Source organism: Podarcis erhardii (assembly GCF_964252035.2).
Source record: "Podarcis erhardii genome assembly, chromosome: 14".
Taxonomy (NCBI): Eukaryota; Metazoa; Chordata; class Lepidosauria; order Squamata; family Lacertidae; genus Podarcis; species Podarcis erhardii.
This window is the reverse complement of record NC_138503.1, coordinates 7,763,528-7,790,326: the sequence shown is the minus strand read 5'-3', so window position 1 is coordinate 7,790,326 and position 26,799 is coordinate 7,763,528. Positions and strand designations below refer to the sequence as shown.

Sequence of the window (26,799 nt, the reverse complement as noted above, 5' to 3'; positions counted from 1 at the left end):
CCCCCCCCAAAAGGAGGTGCGTCCTATGGGCCAGTGCGCCTTATAGGGCGAAAAATACGGTATGTCCCCACTGTGGAAGGACGTGTGGATCCAGAATTGGCCTCCGCAGTCACTTACGAACTCACTGTTAAAACCATGTTCATGGAAGACAATCTTACTCGGCTACGAGGAAGCGCCAAAGAAGCCTCATTCTGGCAATTCCTGCAGCAAGCTGGTGCCAAAGGCATTGATCTGTTTTCCTTGGGGCCACATCAGCAAGTCATCTGGGCAGCCTAGGACCTCCACAAACACTGCCCAGGTTTGCACCGCGGGGAGGAGGGGGTCATTTTGGTGCTGGCAAAAAGCAACCCACCCACCTCCACCTCGCAAGGGTGTTATGAGGATCAAAAAGCAGGACCTGAACAGCGTGGAGGAAGAAGCAAATAAATAGCATGAGGGAAATAATGAAGTGAAGAAACAACAGTGAAATAAATTACGTCTACCACCCTGAACCCCTTGGAAAAAGAACATAAATAAACTTGTTCCTATAACATTTGAAAGCCACCCTGGGGAAGGCTGGTTTGTTCCCTCCTTTTAAGGTGGGTGAGAAATGCTATTATGAGCAGTCATTCATTGCTTTCAGTGCCTTTCAGGGTTTATTGCTGCAAATAACAAGAAAGGGCTGAAATGGTGAGGCTGCTGAAGGTGTAAAGAGGCGGAGGGAACATTTTTTCATATGTGGTGGTAAAAGAGTAAGAGTACTGGGAAATGATCTATAATGAATTGAAAAAAAATGTTTAAAATTATTTCCCCAAAAAAACTCAGAGTCCTTTCTGTTGGGGATTATTCAGACTGAAATTCCCCAGGTGTCAGAAAAGGTTATTTATGTATGCAACAACTGAGGCCCGTGTCTTGTTAGCCCTGTTATGAGAAAAAAATTGTTCCTTTTGCCTTATGGGGTACCCAAGAGCCCCTATAGAGTCCTTTTGTAGGTTCTCTATTGGTAGGAGAAAATAACAGAGACCAACCAGAGAATATTGAGAAGCAAAGCAGCTAGTAAGCCTGAACTTTATTAAAGCTGTTGCAACAGGGTGCTCCCCCCCCCCACAGGAGGGGGGAGGGACCTAGGACAAAGGTGTGCAAGCCCTTATATAGACATTTTAAATTGCCCACCCTGGAGTCCAAGACCACCCCCAGATACATCATACATACATCACAGACGGGGCAGACTACAACAGAAATCTGAGTACGTTGTTTTTTTCTCCTGTCTGCTAGGTTACTTGATTGGATTACCTGGGCATCCTGACCACTCTTTTGTTATGATAATTACTCAACTCCTGAATCCAGGTCACAGGTTCACCCTATTCATCTCTTAAATGTGCCTCTGAGATAGGATTTGTGAGCAAAGAGACAATGGGGAAGCTCCCCATTTCCTTCGACCTTGCAGAGAAATATCTGGGGTCAATTTGGAAGAGAGAAAATAGTTTCTGGACTTTTCCATGGGTTTCAGACATGTGCTTTACATATTTGTATGTGTTTGCTTGGTACATTTATGAACATCTATTACTGATATATATATATGACTTAAAATTCTTATAACAGCCCCAAAATGGAAAATGAGCGAGGTCCCAACCAAAGAATGGCAACTTAGGTTAACATAATATGCACAACTTGCAGACTTAACATATAGACTAAGAGAAGAAGAACATACGTTTAAAGAAGAGTAGGAAATGTTTATTGAATATATGGAAAATAATTGTGTACAACTTGTTATAAGTAATAAAACTGCTCCTTTCCCCTTATAGGGTACCCAAGAGCCCATAGAGTCCTTTTGTAGGTTCTCTATCGGTAGGAGAAAATAACAGAGACCAACCAGAGAATATTGAGAAGGAAAGCAGCTAGTTAGCCTGATCTTTATTGAACTGTTGCAACAGGGGGCTCCCCCCACACGCAGGAGAGAGGAGGAGGATCCAGAACAAAGGTGTGCCCACCCTTACATAGACATTTTAAATTGCCCGCCCTGGAGCCCAAGACCACCCCCAGAAACATCATACATACATACATCTCTCTACAAGAGAAATCTGAGAGCGTTGTTTTTACCCTGCCTGCCAGGTTACCTGTTAATGGTCACTTGACTGGATTACCTGGGGAGTCTGGCCATTCTTTTGGAATGATAATAATTCCTGAGCCAGGTCACAGGCTCACCCTATTCACACCTTAAATGTGCCCTTAAGGCAGGATTTGTGAGGACAGAGACAATGGGGAGGTTTCTGCATTTCCTTCTACCTTGTAGAGAAATATTTGAGCTGACTGAAAGAGTCGAAATGGCTTTAGGACTTTTCCTATGTGTTTCGGACAGGTGGTTTATATATTTATATATGTGTTTGCTTCGTACATTTATGAACAATTATTATATATTTAGAAGACCTAAAAAAATATTATAACACAATTGAAAACGCTGGCAGCGTTAAGATAAATTCAACAGTGTAAATAAGTTTTGATGGGTGTACAGTAATAATGGAAAACCGAGTGGTACAGTTTTGGTAAAACAAGCAGGGATTTATGATATGTAAAATGAACCATGGTGGAAAGAGAAGGAGGGAAGTCACGGATATCTTAAGGAGGTGAAATGTAAAAGGGAAAATGTAATAAAAATTATACAAGAAAAGAAACGGCGAGGCTGCTGGCGTGAAGGCGAGAGGCTCCGAAGGAGGCTGGAGGGGGCGAGCCGGGCGGCAAAGCCGGGCCGCCCAGAGCTCAGGGGGTCCGGGCGGGCCTCCACTCCCAACCCGAGAGGCGCCGCTCCGGAGACGCATCCGCCGAAGCCCGGCCGCCGCCGCCGCCGCCGCCGTCCCCTCCCCGCCCGACCCCTCTCCTCGGCCGCGTCCCGCTCACTGCGAGGCCGCCGGGGCGAGTGGGCCCGTCCTCCGAGGCCCCGCCCCGCGCTCAGCCCCTCCCGCGCCCTCCGCCGCCATGTTGAGGCAGCCGCTGCCCGGCGCTGGGTGAGGCCTGTGCGGGCCCGGGCGGCGACGGAGCCCACCGCGGAGCTGACGGGGTCGGTAAGGGCCGGCGGGGCGAGCGGGCCGGGGCGTTCGCGGCCGGGCCTGGCGCGGGGCGCCTCCCTCGGCGCCTGGCCTAGCGCAGCCGCGGCTCCTTGGCTGGCGCAGGCCCCTCTCCTCGGAGGCTCCCCGGGACTCGGGTAGGCGCGCAGGCAGGGAGGCGAAGCGGGCGGGCGGGCGGGCAGACCGAGCCCGTGGCAGGCGCGCCAGAGCGGCCACCCCGGCTCCGCCGCCTCAGAACAACCCCATTTCGCCCCGGCGGCGGCTCCAGGCAGGGTCCGCTCACGCCATGCTCTCCGTGGGGTTGCGGGGCTGGGGGATGCCTGCCTGCACGCCGGCCTCCCCTATGGGGCAGACCCACGGGCAGCGTGCCTCTTGCCCATCGCCATCCTCAACCCGCCCCCGGGACCAGCCTGCGCCAGACCCGGGCAGCTTCCGTGCGCCACCCCACCGATTTCCACGTCCAGACGAGACGTCTGCGCCTTGCTCCCCGCCGCCGCCCTCTCCCCACTTTCGCAACCCACCCCCCCGTTGCATTTTATTTTTTTATTTTTGGGGGGGTCAGAATACTAATAGGGTGCCAGTGCACCTCTCTCTCTCTCACACAGCTGAGTGCAGTCGCGTCACTTTAAGGGCAGGAAGAAGTGGCCCTAGAGACCTCCCGGCGTTGGAGTGGGCATTGCCCTTGGCAAAATCTCTGCCTTGCTGACCTGCCCCAGAGGTCGGGCAAGGCGTCCTCTTGTGGGGATGCCCACAGCCAGGCCAAATTGACAGGCAGGGCATCCCTCTGAATGGCTATTCAGGATGCTGTTAACAGAACCACAACGTGCCTCCCTTCCCTCCCACCACGTACTGGGATGATTTATTTGCCCCCACCCAGTTGTAGGGGTGCCCCACACTTTGCTCCCCTTTATACCGGGATCACTTTGCGCTTGTGTTTGCTGCTGCGTAGGCATTTGGACGAGAGGACACACAGCCCGCCCTGACTCCCTGATATGCACCTGTATAAACCATGGGTTTGCAAATAAACCTTGGTCACGCATGTGCATTTTCCATAGCTGCAAAAGCATAAATTGCAAAGCGGACTGAGCTCACATCGATTTGGCAAAGAGCTGCCTTCTCAACCTTAAATTCTAGATCTAATTGGGGCACCCTTGCAGCGCTGCCCACTTTTGGAGTCTCTTACTCTTCTCAACCTTGACAGGTGCCTTATTTATCAGATGTTGGTTTTTCTCCTGCTCCTGTGCCCTAAGCTTCAAAATACCTAACCTGCTATCAACACCACCTCCTTCTGGGCATGTTTACTCGGTTTCTACCCCCAAGTTGCAACATTCATGAGCACTCCCCTGGGGAATTCATATGGTGAGTGCTGCCGAGCATTTCAGTTGGCCAGTGGAAAGCTCCTTGGGGATGCTAAGCTTCAGCTGATTCTCAGATTTCTTCAGAAAGACCAGTCAGGTCTCATAAAATATTTGCAATCTGCTACAAAACATGCTAAAAATCAAGTCTAGTAGATGATATTGGAACTTAATTTTGAGTAAATGTGTCTAGGGTAATTTGTTTACAATGGGTTGTATTCAACTAACTTTCACAGTAGTGCATTGAAATTAATGGATATAAATTAGTCATGGCCATTGATTTTAGTGGGTCTACTCTGAGTAAAAGTTAGTTGCTGTTTTTTTTATCAAGAGCTGAATCATTCCACATGCAGGGCTGTTGTAAGTATATTTTGGATAGACAGATACTATCACCATATTACAGACAGGGGTTGAGTATTTCTTTAGTTATTGGAGCAGTTCAAGGCTACCCAGGACTGAACTAATATTTAAACTGGGAACTCATGATTTTGACATTGAACCAACTCATAGCCTTACAGGGCAATCAGTGATGTGGATCGAAAATTTTTCCAGTGCTTTATTTTTCCATAGAAAACTTTCAGTTTTATTCGTTCAGTACTAGCAGTGATTGGATGCCAATTACAAATACAGCATTTGGCAAGCTTGGCAGTTTCAAAATGTTTACTGTTGTTCGCTAAATGAAAGTAAAATAAGCATGCTAAATTAGATCACTCTTTAGCTCCTGCAAATTGAAAAGTATGCTTTACAAATTACCCTAATTTGCGGTGGAAATTTTTCTAGAAGACCCACATCACTGAGCACAATCCTATGCATGTTCACTCTGAAGTATCATCTTCCCCCTCCCAAAAATATATATATTCAATGAGGCTTATTTTTAGGTAAGTGTGTAGAGGATTGCACTCACTTGCTATTTATTTATTACACTTATATTCCACTTTCCCTCCCTGCAATTGACCATGGCGACCTAGGCAGTCTCCCACCTAAGCACTGACCAGAAACAGGCCGACTTAGCCTTAGCAAGGTTGCTGCATCAAATGTGTTCAAACCATGTCCATCATGTGGGCCTGGAAGAATAATAACAATCTAAAGCGTCATTGCCTTGAAGTAAACCCTGCTAAAACTTATGAGATCTACTGTCATGTGATATGTTTCGGGTCAGGCTTAAAAAAGGTTTAACTTCTCTTGCTAGGATGACATTTTTACTTAGATATTGTGAAACAATTCAACATTTTTCTTTGGGGGGGGGAGTAGGTGGAGAAATCACCTTGCAATTGAATGTTTATGCCAAAATAGAAGTATCAGTATGTCAGGAGCAGAAAAATAATGCTTCAGGCAATGATAACAGTAATACCAGAAAATGATTGTAAATATTGGCAAGTTAATTGTCTAGGTAAAGCAGTGTTTAGGCGATGCGGGTGGCGCTGTGGTCTAAACCACAGAGCCTAGGGCTTGCCGATCAATAGGGCAACAGGGTGAGCTCCCTGCCAACCTAGCAGTTCGAAAGCGCGTCATAGTGCAAGTAGATAAATAGGCACCGCTCCGGTGGGAAGGCAAACAGCGTTTCTGTGCGCTGCTCTGGTTCTCCAGAAGCAGCTTAGTCATGCTGGCCACAAGATCCGGAAGCTGTACGCCGGCTCCCTCGGCCAGTAAAGCGAGATGAGCGCTGCAACCCCAGAGTTGTCTGCGACTGGACCTAATGGTGAGGGGTCCCTTTACCTTTACCTAAAGCAGTGTTTATTAAATGGAGGTGTTTGGAGGTGGGTAGTTAGGACTCCACCAAGGAATGAGTATGTGTAAACAAATTTAGACATCTTATTGGTGATAGCAAGTACTTGGCAATTTCCAATAGACTCTTTTTGTGACTGTGATACAAAGAGGAGGAGCTGAGCAAGAATACCCACTATGGGTTTTCGGTTGGTGTTCATGGTCCAAATACCAAAGAGCCAGTAAGCTTAGAAATTAAGTGTGATTTCCAAAAAAATTTGAGAGGTCATGACAGCTAAGGGGTGTTATGATTATTCACTAACAGTTTGTGTGAAGACAAGTCCTTGCCTTGAAAAACTCAACACTTAGCAATTTGACACAGGCAATAGAGGAAGGAGACAAAGGTGAAGATAATAGGAAAGAAGGTTGTTTGGATTTCGTTATATGTGCTTGGGATACTAGGTTACTACTTGTCAATTTAGCTTTAAAAACCGAGCAACACTTTTTACAAGAAATGCTTGTCCAGTCTGTGACTTTATCATTGAGGCTCTTCGTTTCAAACTTGCACTTATAAATGTGTTTGCCACCAGCAAAATAAGAGCCTTTCCTTTGGTTGCGTTTTTAGTGTCTTCAGTCTGCCTTCTGGGTGTTTTGCAGTGTTACACTTATTGTGTCCCTCTGGTTAACTTGACGTTCGGAAAATTTAGCCAACTGACTGATGACCATTGCTGGTGGAAAAGTTTTTGAATTGTTTCCACGTCATCTTACACTTTGGCAATCTCTTTCCCTCTTTAATGAAGGCATTAAAATGCCTGCTTGTTTCTTAATAGCATTAAGGTTTTTCAAATCAAGACAGTTTCAAAAGTGAACAGGCAGTTAAGTCTGTGAGTGACTTTAAATTGGACAGGTCATTTGCAGTGAATGCATAAAGCTGAACTTCTAATTTCTCTTTGTGTTGGGCCTTGTCTCATCTTGATGGGACTATAACTCTTAATATTGATGATGATGATGATATTAGTGTGCAGGCCTTATCTCCATTCAGCTTTTTAGTAACCTCCTAAGGTTCTTGCCATTTCCATTTGGTTGATGGGGCAATAAAACTGCACATTTTTGGAAAGGGTTAGGAGCACATATGTGAACCCAGTTGGAAAAGGGCTGTAGCTCAGTGGTGGAGTGGATGTTTTGCATGCAAATGGTGTTGGGTTCTAGTCTCAGCCATCTCATGTCAGTGCTTGGAAAGTCTCCTTTTTGAAATCTTGAGACCTGCTGCCAGCCTGTTTAAACAATACTGTAGTGAGCTAGATGAACAAAGAGTCATCTAGCGCAGTGTTTCCCAACCTTTGGTCTCCAGCTGTTTTTGGACTACAATTCCAAACATTCCTAACCTTTGGTCTTGCTAGCTAGGGATGATGGGAGTTGTAGTTCAAAAACAGCTGGAGACCAAAGGTTGGGAAACACTGATCTAGCGTATATCCCTAAAACAAGGTATAATGCAATATGTGGCATATGCTAAGGAATGGCAAAACACAGCGCTCAGGTATATGATTTAAATAAGGAATGAGGAGCCTGTAATCTTTCAGATATTGCTGGACTACAACTCCCATCATCCATGCCAGTGTCCATGCTGGCTAGAGCTGATGGAAGTTGGAGCCCAACAACAACTGGAGGGCCTCAGGCTCCCAATCTCTGATCTAAATAGACACACAAGGAAAAGAAGGAGTAAGTGGGTGAAGAATATTGACCCAGGATGTGTAGCGAATCCTAGAAGGCTTAACATTACCATCCCTTGGACATTTATTATGAATTGTAGGACTGCATGGAATGTTCTTCTTTGCGTATTTTGCATCTGTAAGGAGGATACCAGATTATGATTGATGGATGCACACTTCTTCTTGGCTCTCATTGATGTGGTTTCCAAACTGAAGCTAGAGAGGGCAGTTCATAGAATATCTGAGAGATGACCAATGAGCCTCTTAAGACCCTGGTATTTAATGAAGGCAGTGAATATTTTCACTCCTGTATTTGGCATCACCATTTTAAGTGCGCATCATGCTATATTTGCATATTTTAAATTTTGCAGAGTATAATGGAAGTCTCAATAGAGCACTACAAGTAAAGGAGGGTGCTAGGATAACATAGGAGACTGAGCCAGACCACTGGTCAGTCGGGCCCTATATTGTTTTAAAATTCTGGTTATCCATGGCTTTCCAGGGTCTTGGGATGAGACTTCCATATCACCTGTTACCAAATCCTTTTAAGAGGAGATATAGGGGAATTGAATTTTTGTTCTTCTGCTGAACTATGGTCCCATCCCCATTTGTGATTATTCATTTATTTAAATAAATGGATAAAACATTTGCAAGTAACGGTTGTGAGTGCATTTGGAACTATAGCAACACCCACAGCTCCCACGTTTTGAGCTTTTCCAGCTGTTTCATGAAGATTTGGATTGTCTATGATGGCTTTGTGATGTCTGAAATGTCTTGTTACATAGTCTGATGCATTAGGAGCTCAAATGTTTCTATTGGTAGTGGATGCTACAATTCTCAGACTTCAGCAGAGAGAAAAACTACCATCCACAGACAAGTTGCGGCTTGAGTAATCTATCTGGAAGTGTTATCTTATTGCCATAATATGAATTTTGTATCATGGACACTTTAAGAAAGTTCTATACATTGTAGTTTTCCAAAGAGGTCATACACTAATACTAGAGAATATATAGAAATGGGCACCTACAATGATGATCGTCCCTGTGAAGAAAAGCTTTATTTCAGTTCAGAGAAAAGGTTAGTTAGGAATGGCAGGGCAGGATACTATTACAAATATACTAGCCATGATGGCTCTGCTCTGCTTCCACACTTGGGTGTGCTTGATTAAAAGGACGGTTAAGTCCAGTCAAAGGCGACTCTGGGGATGCGACACTCATCTCGATTTAGGCCGAGGGAGCCGGCATTTGTGCACAGACCGCTTTCCGGGTCATTTGGCCAGCATGACTAAATTGCTTCTGGCGCAACTGAACTATGACGTCAGCCAGAGCGCACGGAAACGCCATTTACCTCCCTGCTGCAGCGGTACCTATTTATCTATTTGCACTGGCATGTTTTCGAACTGCTAGGTTGGCAGGAGCTGGGACTGAGCAATGGGATTACCATTTGCTGGAAACTACAGAAGGGGAGAGTGCTCAAGCTTGGGTCCTGCTTGCAGGTTTCTCACGGGCCTCTGGTTGGCCACTGTGAGAACAGGATACTGGCCTAGATCCAGCAGGGCTTCTTAAGTTTCTACCATCGTTAGAGTGCATAGAGAGAAATGGCTGTCTCCCTAAACACATCTGGCATTGTTTGGCAGCAGATTCAAGACAAATTAAGAAGTATCAGAATACAGTAGAACCTCAGGTTGTGAACATGATCCGTGTGGGAGGCATGTTCGCAACCCGCAGTGCTGCATCTGCGCACGCGCGTGACGCGATTCGGCGCTTATGCACAAAGTGTGATTTAGTGCGTCTGTGCAAGTACCAAAACCCGGAAGTAACCCGTTTCAGTACTTCCAAGTTTGGCGCATCCGTAACCCGAAAATGTGCAACCCACAGCGTTTGCATCCCGAGGTATGACTGTGTAGACTTAGAGCTTATTCTGATGCTACTGGCAGTTATTCAGGGGTGGACTTTGGTAATCTTTTGTAACACCACGCTGTATGCGAGGCCAAAATATGGTGTCCCCAAACGGATCTTCTCAATTATGGATCTTCTCATTTCTGTACCCCCTCGGGTCAGCGCTCTGGGTGGGGGAACCACCTGCACCACCCTACACCTGGTGCTGAAACTAGGAAAAACTTATTGATAAGTGACTGGATGGGAGGCTGCATTTAAGATGCTCTTATTTGTTATTTAATTTGTAAATAAATAGTACTTATCGCAGGATGACCAGATGAAATTCTTCATCAGAAGATAATGGCCAGAAGAGTAAGAGAGCATTAAAGAAACATTAGACAAAATCATGTTGGCTAACTTATTATTAACCTTGACACAGTGGACTACAGTATCCATATTCAGAGTCAATATACGTCTCAGATACTGGGGGTGAATAACAATGGATGGCTGTAACTATTGTACTCTTTGCTTTTGAGCTCCCAAATGACAACTAGTTGGCTGTTGTTGGAAATGGAACACTGAATTGAGCTTTAGTTGTAACAAGTGCAGTTTTTAAGTATAACAAATGTTTTAGAAGGGAAATTAAAACTGTACATAGCTTTATAGTCCTGGTTCAGATAACCCTGAAATCCATGTTTTGTAGACTTTGGAACAAGCTCGGCTTACACTCTCATGTGTAACTTTACGGTCTGTTTATTTTTTGCACAGCCTTTCCCAACTTGATGTCTTCTATATGTTTTGTACTCCAGTTCCCATCAGCACTAGTCAGCCTGACACTGGCCAGTGGTCAGTGATAGTGGAAGTTGTAGTCCAAAACATCTAGAGAACATCAAGTTGGGGAAGGCTGGCTTAGCAGAAACCATTATTTTCTGTGATGTCTGAGTTGAGCTTCCTGTCTAAAGCACTGGAAACCATGGATTGCCTAAACTGCCCAGTCTTTCTTACCCTTAGTTAATAGACTGTCACTCACCGACACCTGGGATGATCTTCTGTGCTTCTTAATCTTTTCAGTCTTTGGTCTACACAAGAAAATCTGTTTCCCCACCACAAGAGATCTTTTCAGACCCTTTCAAATACATACCTGCATTCATCCCAGTCTTGTGAAGAATCATTAATTTTGGGTAGAGCACAGTACAGTGTGGCTTAGGGTATTTTTCACACTTCAAGGCTTCCAACAGCAAAGTAAAAAAAAAAAAAAGTAAACTTGCATAGAAACCATTAACCTTTCTTTATAAATCATCTGTGGTAGGCAAGAGTCCCTAATGTAGAGTTTTCCAAACTTGTAGCTTGTATGTTTCAGTGTGGTGGTCTTCAGAAGAATTGCAGAACAGTTAAGTACATCTATATATGGCCCCATACTTGTTTTTTCCCCTTTCTCACAGTGCAGATGAAAGCTGATTTCACCAGGTTTGGCTGTATCTAACAGCTGTCAAGACTCTTGCTTAAGGCCTGTGGTTTTCATTGAATTGTAGAGTTTGAAGTCCAAAATATGAGGTGGTGCCTGGCTAATTTTGAACCCTGCGCTGCATCCTGGCGTAGCGCTCATGATTTTCATAACAAGGTACTTTTTAAATACTAGTTCTGCCTGAACATGGATCATCCTGGGCCCTGTTCTTGCTAGTTCATCCATTTTTACAGTGAAGCAGCATGATCTTGGACCAGTCAATCTCTCTCAGCCTAACCTATCGGAAATGGTGGTTCTGAAGATATAACAGGATGGTCCTTACATATGCTAATCTAAGCTCCTTGGGGAAAGGGCAGTATATAGATGAAATAATGTATCTGTCTTTGCCAGTTGGGTTTTCTGCCATATTAAAATGAAAACGTTACTTGAAGATGACGCTTCTCATACTGTAGCAGCTGACACACTCCTTGAAGCATTTGAACTGATGTCAAGAGAAGGGTGTCCAGCAGCCTTTGTCAACCTGGAGCCCTCCAGATGTTTTGAGTTGTATAGGATGATGCCTTATATCAAGTCAGATAATTGGTTCATCTAGCTCAGTATTGGCTACACTGATTGGCAGCAGCTCTCCAGGATTTTAGGCAGGGTTCTCTCTCAGCTATACCTGGAGATCCCAAACGCCCTGGAACTCAGACGTTTTGGCTCCCGAAAGCCTCAAACCCAGAAGTGATTGTTCCGGTTCTTTTGGAACCCGAACGTCTTACTTGGCTTCCACTGCTTCTGATTGGCTGCTGGATCCGCAATTTGGTTTTGGAACATTTTGGAAGTGGAACGGACTTCCAGAACGGATTCTGTTTGACTTCCAAAGCACGACTGTACTAGGGATCAAACTTGGGCCCTTCTGCATGCAAAGCAGGGGAGCTACAGTCCTTCCCTTATCAGCTGGGCAGCCAATAGGCAATGTAGACTTAGCCCCTGTTCTGGCTGGGGCTGGTGGGAATTGGAGTCCAAAACATCTGTAGGGCACCAGGTTGGCAAAGGCTGGAGTATAGGATACCGTACCTAGGCGCTCTTGTGCTATATAAAAAGGCGTGAGTTTTAAGTTCCAGCTTCTGCAGTTGTATTTGGCTTCTGCAGCAGGAGAATGGGAGAGTTTCCCCTTTAACTTTCTGTGTTGTCACACTTGACAGCTCTGGAGGGCACATCGCAGAAAGTGGACTTTGCTCTTTGTATGACCTTTGTGCAGTCTGGAGCAAAATAATTATTCCCTTATATCATCACCCTGTGTGTGCAACCCAGAAAGGCATGAGGTAAAGAGGAGCCATCGCTGTGAACCTTTCTATCAGCCAGGAAGGGATTGCTCTAATGCGTATTTTGGCACTGTTTCCCCTGGTGGCTGTAGACCAACTGCAAATAATCAGTTTATGCCACACTTTAGTCCCTTTCCCTCCTTGGCTGGGCTTGCTGCAAGAAACGTACCAACCGTAACTACAAAAAAGCAAGGCAGCACCTGGTAAACTACACACAAGAAGAATGAGGAGAACCCCAGGGTGCCAGGAATACAAGGTTGTTTGTTTATTATATAGAGGGAACCTGCAACAAAGTGTTGCAGTGTATCCTGAGCCCTTAACAGGAATTCTCCTGTTCAGAGCTCTAGCCAGCCTGAAAAGATGCTTTGCAGTGCTGTTCAGGGCTTGTGGTATGTGGGGGAGCTTTTCTTTCCCACGCTCCTCAAACTTTCCCTCGCCATGCTATAAAAGAGCTATTAGCCCTGAAGTTGAGCACTTTTTTGCTATGATGTGCGAAGATAGAGGGGGAGGAGATTCTGGAGAGCAGGAAAAGGAAAAAAATATATACTGTTTTTCTTTTCCCCTATACTGAAACCTCCCTGTATGGTGCAGGTATGAGATTTTTAAAAATCTCATGGCATGTCTCCCGCCCCCTCAGGATACAGTAAGCCACTTCCGAGTAGGGTAGCTGTGTTTGCCTAAAGAGAAAGCTTCAGTGGGGTGGAGCCTATTTGCATCTCTTAATGTGGGTTTTAGTCCACGAAAGCTTATGCTGCAGTATCTTCCTTTCAGCTGATGCACTCAACTTTCAGTAACTTCTGGAATCCATTGAGCGTCCTCAAGTCCTTTCCCCCTTTTAATTTACAAAAATGCATTTCTGCATAGCTGGCGAGGCCCCTTGACTGTGCATGAACCTTGTCTGTGGACTGTTCAACTGATAGGCACTGGACCAAGATGTTTTGCTATTAGAAAGAGTGGCATATTTCTCACACCCCTGGGTTATCATTATTTTTAGTATATAATACTGCATCACGATCTGTAGAAGGAAAACCATAGGCTTTGGGTTTTGAGTATCAGCAACAACAGGTAAATCCCCTTCTGAAAATTTGCAGGGTTCCCTGCCCCTTTCTTGCTGCAGCTGTGTGCAGTGGGGAGGAAGTTAGAAAAGGCAAAGCATGCCTCAAGGAGACTGCTTGTGGTCTGTTCATTATAAATAGAACACCTTTCATTCCCATTCTAGAAAGTGTGGGTGTGTCGTCTTCTGAAAAATCAACTGAATCCCTAGAGAAGCCTTCCCTAACACAGGGCCCTTCAAGATGTTTTGGGCTACAACTCCTGTCATCCCCAGCCAGCATGAGCAAGGAATGTTGCAAATAGTAGTCCAAAACATCCAAAGAGAGAACCAGGTTGAAGAAGCTTTTCATAGAGTATAGGAACTACTAATAGAACAGTAGGCATGAACCCAAATCTTGGCATTTCTAGAAAGAGAGATAAATTCAGAAAATGCGCACCGAGAATGCTTTTGACAATGTTTTGCTTTTTTTGTAGTTTTCATCATGGGGGACATGAAAACTCCAGACTTTGATGACTTGCTGGCTGCTTTTGACATTCCTGACCCAACCAGCCTTGATGCCAAGGAAGCCATTCAGACAGCTGGTGAGGAGAACGAAAACCATCTCAAGCAGTCCGGGATTTGTATAGATGAAAGCGCATCCTTGTCCCATGCAGCGCCAGCTTCTGACATTCCAGTTGTGAGTGTCATTGTGAAGAACACGTGCCGACAAGAGTCATTTGAAGCAGAAAAGGAAGGCAACCACCTAGGACCAGGCCTGCTGCACAATGGATTCCGGGGGTCTGAACTTCCCCTGGAGACTCACAATTATGGGAAATTTGATTCCACTTTCATCAATGGTGATGGCTTGAGGAACTATCCTGAAAAGTTGGAACAGACAAAGTCAGAGCCCTTACCAACATTCAGTCAGTTCAGCCCCATCTCCAGCCCTGAGCCGGAGGATGCACTCAAAGATAACAGTATTGTAGATAAACCTAAACATGTCCAAACTCCCTATTTTCCACCGCATCCAATGTATATTCCAACTGGGTCATCTGTGTTAGATCTGCTTAGTAGGACCTTGCCAGAACCAGAGTTTAGTAGGTTTATGTCAACCGGGCCATCGCTGCTAGATCTGCTTAGTAAGAAGATAGCAGAACCTGAGTTAAGTATGTTTGATCAATACTGTAAAAGAGATCCAAAGATAGATATGCATGAACTGCAAGAAAGCAGGGTGGATGCTAGCAAGAGGGAACGCGACAAGAGCCCTGAGAAACGGGAAGGCCCTGTCAAAGATCTTGTGGACACCAATAACTTCCTCAGCGAAGGGTTGCAGCTTGGCAATTTCCATAGCAATAACTTGGGTGAAAGTAAAGGATCTGTGCCTGAAATGAACTACTCCTCTTCGTCAGTTCCACCTCGCCAGCGTATCAAACCTGCCCACTCCAAGCTCTCATCCTGCGTCGCTGCACTTGTAGCCCTTCAGGCCAAAAAGGTTGCAGGCATCTCAAAGGAGGACCAGGGAAACTTGATGAAGGAGTCTTCTGGGTCCTTTAAAGATGGCATCAAGGGAAGCCCCAAGATGCCAAAGTCACCAAAGAGTCCCAGAAGCCCCCTTGAGATGGTAAGAAAAGTCAGCAAGCAGCCTGAGTCTCCCCGGAGTGTGTGCAGTGACAGCAGTAGCAAAGGCTCTCCTTCAGTGGCAACTGGTTCACCCCCAGCAATTCCCAAAGTCAGGATCAAGACTATTAAAACCTCCTCTGGTGAAATTAAAAGAATGGTAACAAGGATCCTGCCGGAAGCCGATGACTTGGGAAAATCTCCTCAAGAATCGCCCGTGGAGAGTTCAGCAACCGAAGAGTTTGTGAAATCCTTCCCTTCGCCAGAACCAAATGCATCCATGGACACTGAGTCATGCAAGGACTTTGCTAAAGCCACAGCTCAAGAGGCAAACCTAGCAAGTCCCCACGTTGACAGTATGAGTGCAGACATTCCTGTAAGCAGCACCCCTGGTGCACCCCTGCTGGCAAACAGCAGCAGCGGGACAATAAAAGTAGGTATTGTGGGACAGCCGTCAAGCAAGAAGCAGCAGCCAGGTGTGGTGGCGCAGCCCTGTAACCCTGCCAGCCTCCTTCCTAAAGCCGTGCACCTGGCCAATCTCAACCTGGTTCCCCACAGCGTTGCAGCTTCTGTGGCGGCGAAATCTTCCGTGCAGCGGCGCGGCCCGTCCCAGCTCACGCAGATGTCTGTGCCGCTTGTGCACCAGGTTAAGAAAGCTGCTCCTCTTGTCGTCGAGGCATTCAACAAAGTGTTGCATGGTGCCAATCCTGTGCCAATCTATACTCCAAACCTCAGCCCTCCTTTTGACAGCAGTATTCACTTACCTGCGTCTGGGTATTGTTGCCTGGAATGTGGCGACTCGTTTGCCTTAGAGAAAAGCCTCACCCAGCATTACAGCAGGAGAAGTGTCCACATTGAAGTCATGTGCACTCAGTGTTCGGCGACGCTGCTGTTCTTCAACAAATGCAGCTTGCTCAAGCATGCGAGGGATCACAAGAGCAAAGGCTTTATCATGCAGTGTTCTCAGCTGTTCATGAAACCCATTTCCTTAGACCAAATGTTTTCACCTTCTCCAACAAGCTCTTCAACATCTTCGACATCTCAGACGTCACGGTTGCCCCCTCTTCCGCATAAGACTTGCGCTGCGCCGGGAAGCGGGACTGGGAGCTCGACAAATGCTCAGCCAGCTTTGCCCCTGTATGCGGACCCGTTGAGACTAATTCGTCACGGATTAAAGTGTTTTGAATGTAATAAGCAGGCACTGGACTATGTTGCCCTAGCAGCACATTATCAGAGAACCTCGGAAGATAATGAGGGACTGGTAAGTCACTTCCTAAATAAAGATCAGAGCTATTTTCTGTTGGGCCTAGATTAAAAACAGCCAGACACTCCAAACGTACATTAAGATAGGCACATGAGATTAGTTAACTGCATCTTTCCATGTTCTTGGGAGATATACACTATGTGCAAATCTAAGAAAAGTGGCAGGTGACTGAAAAGAGCGTGGAGATGGTGATCTATATGTGTGATTTAAGATGATTTGAATATACAGCATAAACCATTCAGTGCCAGAAATAAATTGCTTCATCCCCTCAAGTTACTGAGGGAGAGAAGAAGAGATTGATGTATTTCAAAGCTGCTATTATTATTATTATTATTATTATTATTATTATTATTATATAGATTTATTTGTCTAGAGTTTTTTTAAGTAGCTTGCTGTGCTCCATTTGTTGGCGACGTGAACAGCCCATTTCTGGCCAGTGTTAATTCAAAAATATTAACTGGACCTAGCGTTCAGTTCTCTGCCCAATGACATGTAGAGAATTATGCAGATGGAAGACTGTGGTCTAAAATAACAGGTTTGCATAGCAGCCAATGTGTTGTGTGTGTCCCCTCCTGGTCCCCACACACTTCCCGTCTTACTCCTACGTGGAAGGAGCTTTGCTTAGCCGTCCGAATTGATCAGTTGACAAACCAATTTCAAACCATAGTTCCTGAAGCAGTCCTGTTTAAACTAACCATAGTTAAAATTAACCACGTTTCTGAGTCTGGACAATATAGCGAGCTGTGATTAATCAAAAACAGAAGTGGAAGCTTTGAAATGCTGCCTCTTTGACTGAAGGGTAGAAACACCATGCAAGCCTGAGACTCGCTGCAGCTTGTTCCTGCTTGTTCATGTCACATGAAACTTTGGTTTAGTGTGACATGCAGGTATGTTCCCCAGGAAATATTTACCTTGTTTTAGACCGAGAATGCAAAAGGTTTCTTTAAACTAATGGTTTTCTGCACACTTCCCATCTTGCCAATGCTTCTTCATACAAGAAATGAATCTGAAATATGTTGCTACTTTAGTATACAAAAATTGGATAAGCAAGAAGCAAAATAATAGTTTTGGCACCAAAGTTTTCAGCTCAAAAGCTGTAATACTTAGACAGACTGCAATCCTTGGCACATTTACATGGACATAAGTTATGTTGAAAACAGTATGTGATCATTCTAAGTAAAAGTGGTCAGGACTGTTAAGAACCCAGTTAACTCCGATCCAACATTTTACATCTAAATGAGCTGTTGACCTATTTATTGGTTGTTTTTGTTTTCATTATATATTTTGTGATTTATGTTGTATTGCCATGAGACCTGCAAGTATAGGGCAGTATACAAATTTTAATAATAACAATAATAATAATAAGTGGCAGGGCACTTCATCACACTTTCACTTCCTATCTTCATCTGCTGCTCTCCAGATTGCAGAATTGTTGAAATTCAAACAACCTTGGTTGTGTTATTGTACCCCATTGGTCATTGAGGATGTTTCAACAGCAATTTACCCCCCCAGCAATACCTTTACTTACTGGTACTTATAATCAGCAGTAAAATTGAAGAGGAAAGAGAAATGAAATGAAACGAAAATTCCATCAACAAGCTTTCTGTCGCCCACTCACCTGCTGCATGCCTTTTGCAGCATTATGTAGGCTTGCAATTTAGTTTTGGAGTAATGGACTAGTAATTAACAGCCATCTCCATGTTCTAACTCCCTTGCTTTATTTAATAAGCTTCGTGTTTTGAAAGCCTTTGGGATAGAACTGTTGAAAAAAATAATGAAAAAGGTAGGAAGGCTTTGGCATTAAAATATTGAAATAAATTTCCTGTTTAATCCAATAATAATAATAATAATAATAATAATAATAATAATAATAATATCTTTATTGTCATTGCCCCCTCTCGGGAACAACGAAATTACTTGGCTGCTCCATTTACCCAGGTAGGGCACTCCACTCAAAATCAGAACAACTTCATCACCCTTTTCAGTTCTGTTGGGCCTATGCAAGGGGTCAAGTGAAGGGTATGCTTTTTACACGTGCAAGTACGTCAGCTGACCCGGTATTATGGCCTATGGCTGCCACTGGCTTTGTTGCTCTGACATCATCCTGTGATGTCATAAAATGCCCAGGAGCATTCTTGGAAGTATTTCACTGGCAAAGGACAATGAGTTATATTCAGCTAGCTTTTACTCAAAGTAGCCTTTTGGCTAAGGTTGTTGGTAGTGTTTTACTTAGAGTAAACCTATTGAAATTAATAACTATGACTAGCTTAGGTCCATTAATTTTAGTTAATTAATGGATCTGCTCTGAGTAAAAGTTAGTTGAACACAACTAAATTCCTAGCTGCTTATACAAATACTACTGTGAGGGAACTGGCACCCATGTCCCTAACACAATTAATTGGAATTACCGCATTTACTTGAGTCTAATGCGCACCTGAATTTTCAGAACCTTGAAACCAAAAAAAGTATTTGCTGGCAAATGTAAATGTGCCATCGAATCTAATGCACACCTTTTTGCAACATAATTTGGCCAAAAAGGGTGAGCATTAGATTCGAGTAAATATGGTATGTCCCATGGATTTCAGGCACTCGCTTTCTGATTTTGGTGTACTTGTGTTTACAGTCTTCAGGTGTGCAAAGTCTCTAGTTTCAGCTGCTCAGTAAAAAGTGATGTAAAGTTCCAGGGTGCAGTCTTTATTGATACAACCCAATTTAATTTTTTAAGATCCTTAGATGTGTCAATTCTACAGTGGCTAATGGCTATTCTGTATTGGAAACCATCGGCTAGGATACTGGGGCTGACTGGAAATCTTGACAGTTCCTTGAATCCTATTGGGTTTTGACTCAGAGTTGTCTTGGCAATCACAGCTCCAGTTCTGTGCGGCTTTTATAATAGGCATTTACACAGTTTGCTTTATTCTTATCCCAGTTTGTTGTTGCATTTTTGTGTCTTCTGCCCTCCCCCCCTCTTCTGTTCATATTTGGGAGAGAAATCACAAAGCCTGCTTAGCCCAGTCTGTAGCTCAGGCATCCCCCAACTTACGCATGATTGTATATAGGGGTGTTTTGAGCCACCTGTTACACCTGGGGTGTTTTGAGCCACCTGTTACACGCAAAGCATGGAGAAACCACGTATAATTTATTTTAGCAGACCTCCACATGGCTGCTGCAACACCTTAATTAATTCTCAGGTTGCCAACTGAATGCAAAATTATTTCCCAGTAGCCTATACATGTGTAGTCATGTGGAGAAGATGTCATATTTGGAGTTGAGCATTCCCTTGGAATAAGCTCAGCAGTGGAAACAGATACAGTTCTGGCTTCCATCTTAAGTGCTAAATGCTAGATTGGGCTTTTTTTGTTCTGGCACCTCTCAGGTGGGCGCTATTGCCATTACAGTGGAACCTCGGAAGCTGAACGCCTGTTAACTCAAATGTTTCAGCTCCCGAATGATCGGAAACCGGAAGTGATAGTTCCGGTTTTCGAATGATTTTCAGAAACCGAACATCCAGCACGGATTCTAGTTGGCTGCAGGATGTTTTGGAAGTTGAATGGACTTCTGGAACGGATTCCATTTGACTTCCAAGGTATGTCTGTGGTGCTCGTGATTAATTCTAGCACCTCTTTTTCAGGAATTCTAGCACCTCTTTTTCAGGAAAAATGGCACTGGTTTTACCTGTCTTATTTTGGGGGATTTATTGTAGTTACCAGATGCTTTCTGTAACCACTTCAACCCCTTCAAGGTAGGGAGTTGAACCAGTAACTGTTGAGGTTCATGCCAGAAAAGAGTTAATATTGACAATGCTGATTTTGCAACACTAGGTGGTAGAGGAAGTAACATGCTCAAAATTGCTATTGGGGAAAATCCATCAATGCTCATTTGTAGCTGTGCACTGGTAGGGGCAGCAGTATTGGGCAGCACAGACAGGGTGGTGTCACACACCTGCCTTTCCATCGTCAAACATCACTGCCAGCTCCTAGCAGCCTTTCTCAACCTGTGGGCCCCCAGATGTTGTTGAACTACAACTCCCATCACCCCTAGCTAGCAAGGCCAGAGCTCACTCTTACTCTGAAGTAGGGGTCGGGAGCCTGCGAACTTCTAGAAGCTGTTGAACTGCGGCTCCTATCACCCACCCTGACCATTGGCAATGCTGGTTGGTGCTGATGGGAGGTCATAGGTCCCCGTTCCTGCTTTCTTCTACACCATCTGTAGGTGGGGTTGAGTTACAGTACCGGGGGTATTTGTGGAATTCAGGCTGCCTATGGCCAGCAACTTCCAATGTGTACAAAGTCCTATAGAGAAATTGAAGAGACGCAGGGAAGTTGTTTGAGAGCATTCGTTCCAATAAAATCTGGGTTTGGGTAAAAACAAAAAAAACCCCACGAAATAAAGTGAGCTCTTACAATGTTTCTGAAATAAACGAGTAAGCTAAGGAACTGGTTTTATCCAGTGGGTGTTTGCCAGTGAGTTATGCAGCTCTGTGCTGTTCTTGCCTCTTTCCCGCACGTAGGCTTTCCTTCAAGAAAATTAGTGCAAATTCCATGTCTCTCATTGGTGAAGTTTTTGGCTTAATTAAAAACAAAAACAGTGTGGTTGAACTTCAGTAATTGCTGCTTTCCCTAGCAGGGCAACCGGAGCATGTCACCACACTATAAACTTTCAAGCAATAGATTATAGATTATAGTGCAGGCATAGGCAAACTCGACCCTCCAGATGTTTTTGGGACTACAATTCCCATCATCCCTGACCACTGGTCCTGTTAGCTGGGAATCATGGGAGTTGTAGTCCCAAAACATCTGGAGGGCCGAGTTTGCCTGTGCCTGTTATAGAGAATACAAATAAAGGAAAAGCCGAGAATCCACGGTTGGTCAATACTTCTATTAGGACATTACCCAGAATAGTGAGGAAGCTTTCCAGTACTTCAGAACTCTTTGTCAGTCAGGATGTTAAACAAGATGGGAGGATAGGAAGAAAAAGCTGGGAGCAGTGTTGTTGCTTCCATGTCCGCAGTTTATAGCAGTCTTTAGGTGGGATGCAGGAGGAATTTGGCAAGTATATTTGGACCAAGACAGAACTAAATAATTACTAGATTATTGACTGAAAAATAAGGCTGAGGTATTTAAAGACTTTACCTTGTTTGATCAGCTGATTATCCATATGCCATCTATGAGCCCTATAGTTTCTTGAAAACACCATGACTTCAGTTTTCTTGTAATTCACAACCAGCTGTTCTCTTTGGCAGTATCCTGAGAATGCCCTCATCCATCTTTTTAGGCCCATTTTTGTTTGAGATAGAAGTATCACATCATCTGCGTATAATAATACAGAGATGGCTTTTGTGGCCAGTTTAGGGGCATGATACTCTGGGGATGTTAAACTCTGGACAGTGATTTTTAGATATACTGTATTTTTCTGTGTATAAGACTAGGGTTTTTTTACTCTAAAATAATGTTAAAAAACATGGATCATCTTATACACGGAATATATGCATGGGGGGATGAGTGATTGGTTGCAGCCAAAATTAGGGGTAGTCTTATAAACGTGTGTGTGTGTGTTATACACGGGAAAATATGATAATTAAAGCAGTGCGGGAGCTAGGATGCAACCTTGCTTAACTCCCTTTGTGGCTGCTACAGATCCTGTGAGCTGCCCATTTGTAGAGCAACACTCTTTCAGCACAGTGTTTTTATATAGACATTTAATCAAGAACAATAATATTTTATCTGTATTTAAGAGTTCAACTAACCCAACAGTCTTACTCGAGAGATTGAATCGAATGCAACTTTCAGATCAATGAAAGCTGCATATAGCACACCACCTAGTTTCTTAACATACCACTCATCTGCAAAATGAACTAGTACAAAGCAATGATCTATAGTGGATCTGACTCAATTAAATCCTGCTTGCTCTTCAGCAAGAATAGTTTCATCAGTTATCCAGTCAATTAGCTTATTGTAAAGATGCTTTGCGTATAATTTGCTAATTAATGGTAACAAGCTACTTGGTCTATAACTAGCTAGATTGAATGTAAGGCCCTTTTTGAATATAGGGCTGTGGCCCAAACTTCAGGAAATATTGATTTATCGTTTTTCTAAAAAAACCGCTTCCATTCCTCTTATCAGTAAGAACACATTCAACGATGTTAGTACAGTGGTGCCTCGCAAGACGAAAATAATTCGTTCCGCAAGTCTCTTCGTCTAGCGGTTTTTTCGTCTTGCGGAGCACAGCCATTAGCGGATTAGCGCTATTAGCGGCTTAGAAAAAGGGGGGAAAGGGGGGGGAATCGCAAGAACTCGCAAGACGTTTTCGTCTTGCGAAGCAAGCCCATAGGGAAATTCGTCTTGCGAAGCACCTTGAAAAACGGAAAACCCTTTCGTCTAGCGAGTATTTCGTCTTGCGAGGTATTCGTCTTGCGGGGCACCACTGTATCCTTTTTGATTCTCGGGAGAGGACTACCTATTACATTTGGAGCTAATTTCTGATAGCTCAGCCAGGAATTCATAGTCATGCCATCAGGATTGTCCCTCACCCTATCATATTCCAAGGGGGGTTGAGTTTGCAGCTCTGCATCTATACACTTCGAAGTTCCTCTGGTAGCCCTCTTTTTAACTATACACTTTGGAGACACAGCTTGTGGGCAAAAGGCTTGATTGTCAATTGTTTCACCAACATTTTGTTGTCCATGCTGTTGTACTTGGGTCAACCTGGACTGTAACTTAGCTAGTTTGGTGAGAATGTCACTTTGCTCTTTATTTGGTAGGTTAACAGAATTACTCAGCAAATCCTCTTCTTCTGGAACAGTCCCGCCTGCTGAATCTGGAGGGTAATTTTTATTCAGAACTGCAGTTAATTGATTAGACCTCTTGGATTTTCCTTGCATAATCTCTGGAGTTGCTGATAGTTATTCTTCCCATTGACTGTGATCTTTGTTGGCAATAGGACAGATGTCAGCTTTAGTTAAGGTGACTTTGTTACTCCTGTTCACCCTTTTGGGTAAAAACATTGGCTTAAGTGATGTGTCTTCAAAATGCCGATAAAGGAGGACTCATTTCCGGGCTAAATGAGCCTTCTTTTTTATGATTATGGCTGCTGAAAGTTAGAAAATTTGTCTTGAGTATCCATCATTAAAGAGCCCCTTGGTTGATTTTAAATTGATATTTCCAACACCACAACCTAGGAGTAAAGTTAGGAATTATTATTCTTTGTGTTTTCTGTAGACACATAACAGTGCAGAATCTTTGTTCATATTTTATGACACTTGGGTGGGTCAGATGCAGTGACAAACTGGTATAGGGTTGTGTCAGAGGTGACAAATGTGCAGCCCTCTGGATGTTGTTGGAGGCCAGTGGTGGGATTGTGGGAGTTGTAATCCAGCAACATCTGGAGGGCTAAAGGTTAGTGTTATGTATATATGCCTGTTTCATCCATACTGGCAAAGTGATGCATTTGTCCTGCAAATCAGGAGAAAAAGAGGCATGGAATTGTGGAGAACATGGGCCAGGTGTATTGAATAACTAAACTTTCATTATGGAAACCGTGAGTGACAGATTAATTTACAACTATACAAATGAAAATGTAATTTCAATAGATAACACTAAAATAATACAGTGGTGCCCCGCAAGACGAAATTAATTCGTTCCGCAATTTTTGTCGTCTAGCGAATTTTTCGTCTTGCGAAGCACGAAATCCCATAGGAATGCATTGAAAATCAATTAATGCGTTCCTATGGTCAAAAAAAGTCCAAACAAAGCCAAATTTGGTACAACAACAGTTTATTAACTGCTCTTTAAAGTCACACATACTGTAAAGAGCAGTTCAAAAATTGAAGGGAAAATAAATTAACTTTATAAACATGACAGAAAAACATTTAAAAATCAACAAAGTGTACAGTACATTTTCTAAGACTCTGGGGGACCACTCGAAGAAGGCTCCTCTTCCACTCTTTGCTTCTTGGTCAAGAACCTGTCCATAGTCTGCTGCTTTATCTGCCTTTTCAGCAGCTCCCTGAAAGACGACATGACCCTCGTATCATAAAAGTTCCCAGCGTCATGTGCCACGTGCTTCTCATGGTGGTGTAGATCTGCAAAAGTCTGCACCTCCTTCCACTTCTGGCAAATGTCCCTCAGTCTTTCGGAGGACAGCCGTTCCTCAGTTGCTTCCTCCTCTTCCAGTGAGGCCTGCTCCTGCGCAGCCTCTGCCTGCAGAACGTAGCCCTCCGTCGTCACAACCTCCAGGAACTCCGCTGCAAAGTCTTCAGCCGCAGGAACATCAGAACTGGCAGCCTCTCCATGCCTGACCACACTGTGGATGCCAGATCTTGTCTTGAACCGGTCAAACCAACCTCTGCTAGCCTTGAAGACTTCTGGCTCGGCTGAGGTTCCTGGCTGTTCCCGGATGAGGTCAGCGTGCAAGGCCTTGGCCTTCTCACAAATGACGGCCTCAGACACTGTGTCCCCTGCACGCTGCTTCTCTTCTATCCAGATGAGCAGCAACTTCTCGACCTCCTCCAGGACAGCTGGGCGGTTCTTCACGATCCTGGTGACTCCCTTGGCTGCATCAGTCGCCAGGATCTTCTCCCTCATCTTCAGGATGGTCCCGATGGTCGATGGGTTCCTGCCGTACTCCCTGGCGATGTCCGTCACACGCATTCCGCCGTCGTGCTTCCAGATGATCTCCTTCTTCATTTCCAGCGTCACCTTCTCCTTCTTCCTCTCGCCGGCCACCGCAGCAGCAGTCTTCTTGGGTCCCATGGCAGCACAGCTCCTACCTTCGTAAACTCAGAAACAGAAAAAAAAAATCAGTGATGTGCTTCAAACCCAAAAAATACAAAAGCAGCCAGCCACCCACCACACAGAAATTAAAACCCAGAACCAAGGCCTTGAATCCCAAGCACCCCAACCCCAAATCCAAAATCCAAAAACCCCCAAAAAAGTTTTAAAAGTTTAGCTTACCAAATGGATGAAAGAGAAGTTCTGGAAAAGCTTCAACAATCAACCACCGAAGTCCTCAGAAACCTCAAATGGCTGCAAAATAAGTTTAGGAAAAGCTTCAAAAATCACCAATGTCTTCAAAAACCTCAACTGCTCCCACAGACACGCACCAACCCACCCACAACACAGAAATTGCAAACCCCTCCCCAACTGCTTCCCCACCCAGACAAAAAAAAATTTCAAAAAATAACAACATGGCCAGCACTCAGAAATTCAAACTCAGAAAATTTTTCAAAAAAAAACAACCTGGCCCAGTGGTCACAGAAAATCATAAAAATTCCCCAAAAAACCCCACATGGTCCCAGATTTCTGCAGAAACCTCCCCAACTGTTCCTCTAGCCAGCCAGCACTCAGAAATTCAAACTCAGAAAAAAAAAATTGAAAATAAACAACCATGCCTAGTGGTCACAGAAAAATCATAAAAATTCCCCAAAAAACCCCACATGGTCCCAGATTTCTGCAGAAACCTCCCCAACAGTTCCCCTAGCCAGCCAGCACTCAGAAATTCAAACTCAGAAAAATTTTCAAAAAAAATCAACCTGGCCCAGTGGTCACAGAAAATCATAAAAATTCCCCCAAAAGGCCCACAAGCCCCCAGATTATCGCAAACCCCTTCCCAACACCAAGTCCTTGAATCCCAAACACCCCAACCCAAAATCCAAACCCCCCCAAAAAAGTTTTAAAAGTTTAACTTACCAAATGGATGAAAGAGAAGTTCTGGAAAAGTTCTGGAAAAGTTTTGGAAAATCTTCAAAAGTGAGCAAAGTCTGAGAAAAGGCTACCAAACCACGTGCTAACAGTTGCTCCTCGAAGTCAAGTCGCAACTGCAGCTGCTCAAGCTAAGCACCCTTGGTTTTAACGGTTTTTACACAAAGGAAACAAAGTCGCGAGACGTTTTCGTTTTGCGAAGCAAGCCCATAGGGGAATTCGTCTTGCGAGGCAAATCGCGGGCGAAAAAACCTTTCGTCTAGCGAGTTTTTTGTCTTGCGAGGCATTCGTCTTGCGGGGCACTACTGTAATAATAATAATAATAATAATAATAATAATAATAATAATAATAATATTTATACCCCACCCTCCCCAGCCAGAGCCGGGCTCAGCTAACACCAATAAAATTACAACAAAACATAATTGGGGGGGGGCACAAACAAACAAACAAACAAACACCAGTTTATTAAAATATGGGTTAAAATATAATTTAAAATGCAGCCTCATTTTAATAGTAGCCCATAATTCAAAACCATAAGGGGAGGGAAAACATAAGGGTCAGACTGAATTCAAACCAAAGACCAAGCTCTGCCTTGCAGGCCCTGCGGAAAGATGTCAAGTCCCGCAGGGCCCTAGTCTCTTGTGACAGAGTGTTCCACCAAGTTGGGGCCAGTACTGAAAAGGCCCTGGCCCTAGTTGAGACCCATCTAACCACTTTGCGGCTTGGGA

General features: G+C 44.3%; 2 protein-coding genes across 2 annotated transcripts in view; one reads left to right on the top strand and one right to left on the bottom strand.

Moving 5' to 3' along the window:
• The first annotated feature begins 2,928 nt into the window (after nucleotides 1–2,928).
• ZNF592 (zinc finger protein 592) overlaps nucleotides 2,929–26,799 on the top strand; it is a 42,499-nt gene continuing 18,628 nt past the window's right edge. Inside the window, exons 1-2 of the mRNA XM_081838735.1 lie at nucleotides 2,929–3,038; nucleotides 13,986–16,369. Of these exons, the coding sequence (XP_081694861.1) occupies nucleotides 13,994–16,369 (2,376 nt within the window). The 5' untranslated portion in view covers nucleotides 2,929–3,038; nucleotides 13,986–13,993. The remainder of the gene's footprint in view (nucleotides 3,039–13,985; nucleotides 16,370–26,799) is intronic.
• LOC309329676 (tigger transposable element-derived protein 1-like) lies at nucleotides 23,761–25,488 on the bottom strand (the record flags this gene model as incomplete). The annotated part of the gene is made up of 3 exons (XM_081840693.1): nucleotides 25,324–25,488; nucleotides 24,601–25,148; nucleotides 23,761–23,823 (listed from the first exon to the last, which is right to left on the bottom strand). Exons 2-3 carry the CDS (start codon nucleotides 25,120–25,122, stop codon nucleotides 23,761–23,763), a joined length of 585 nt encoding a protein of 194 aa, XP_081696819.1. The 5' UTR covers nucleotides 25,123–25,148; nucleotides 25,324–25,488.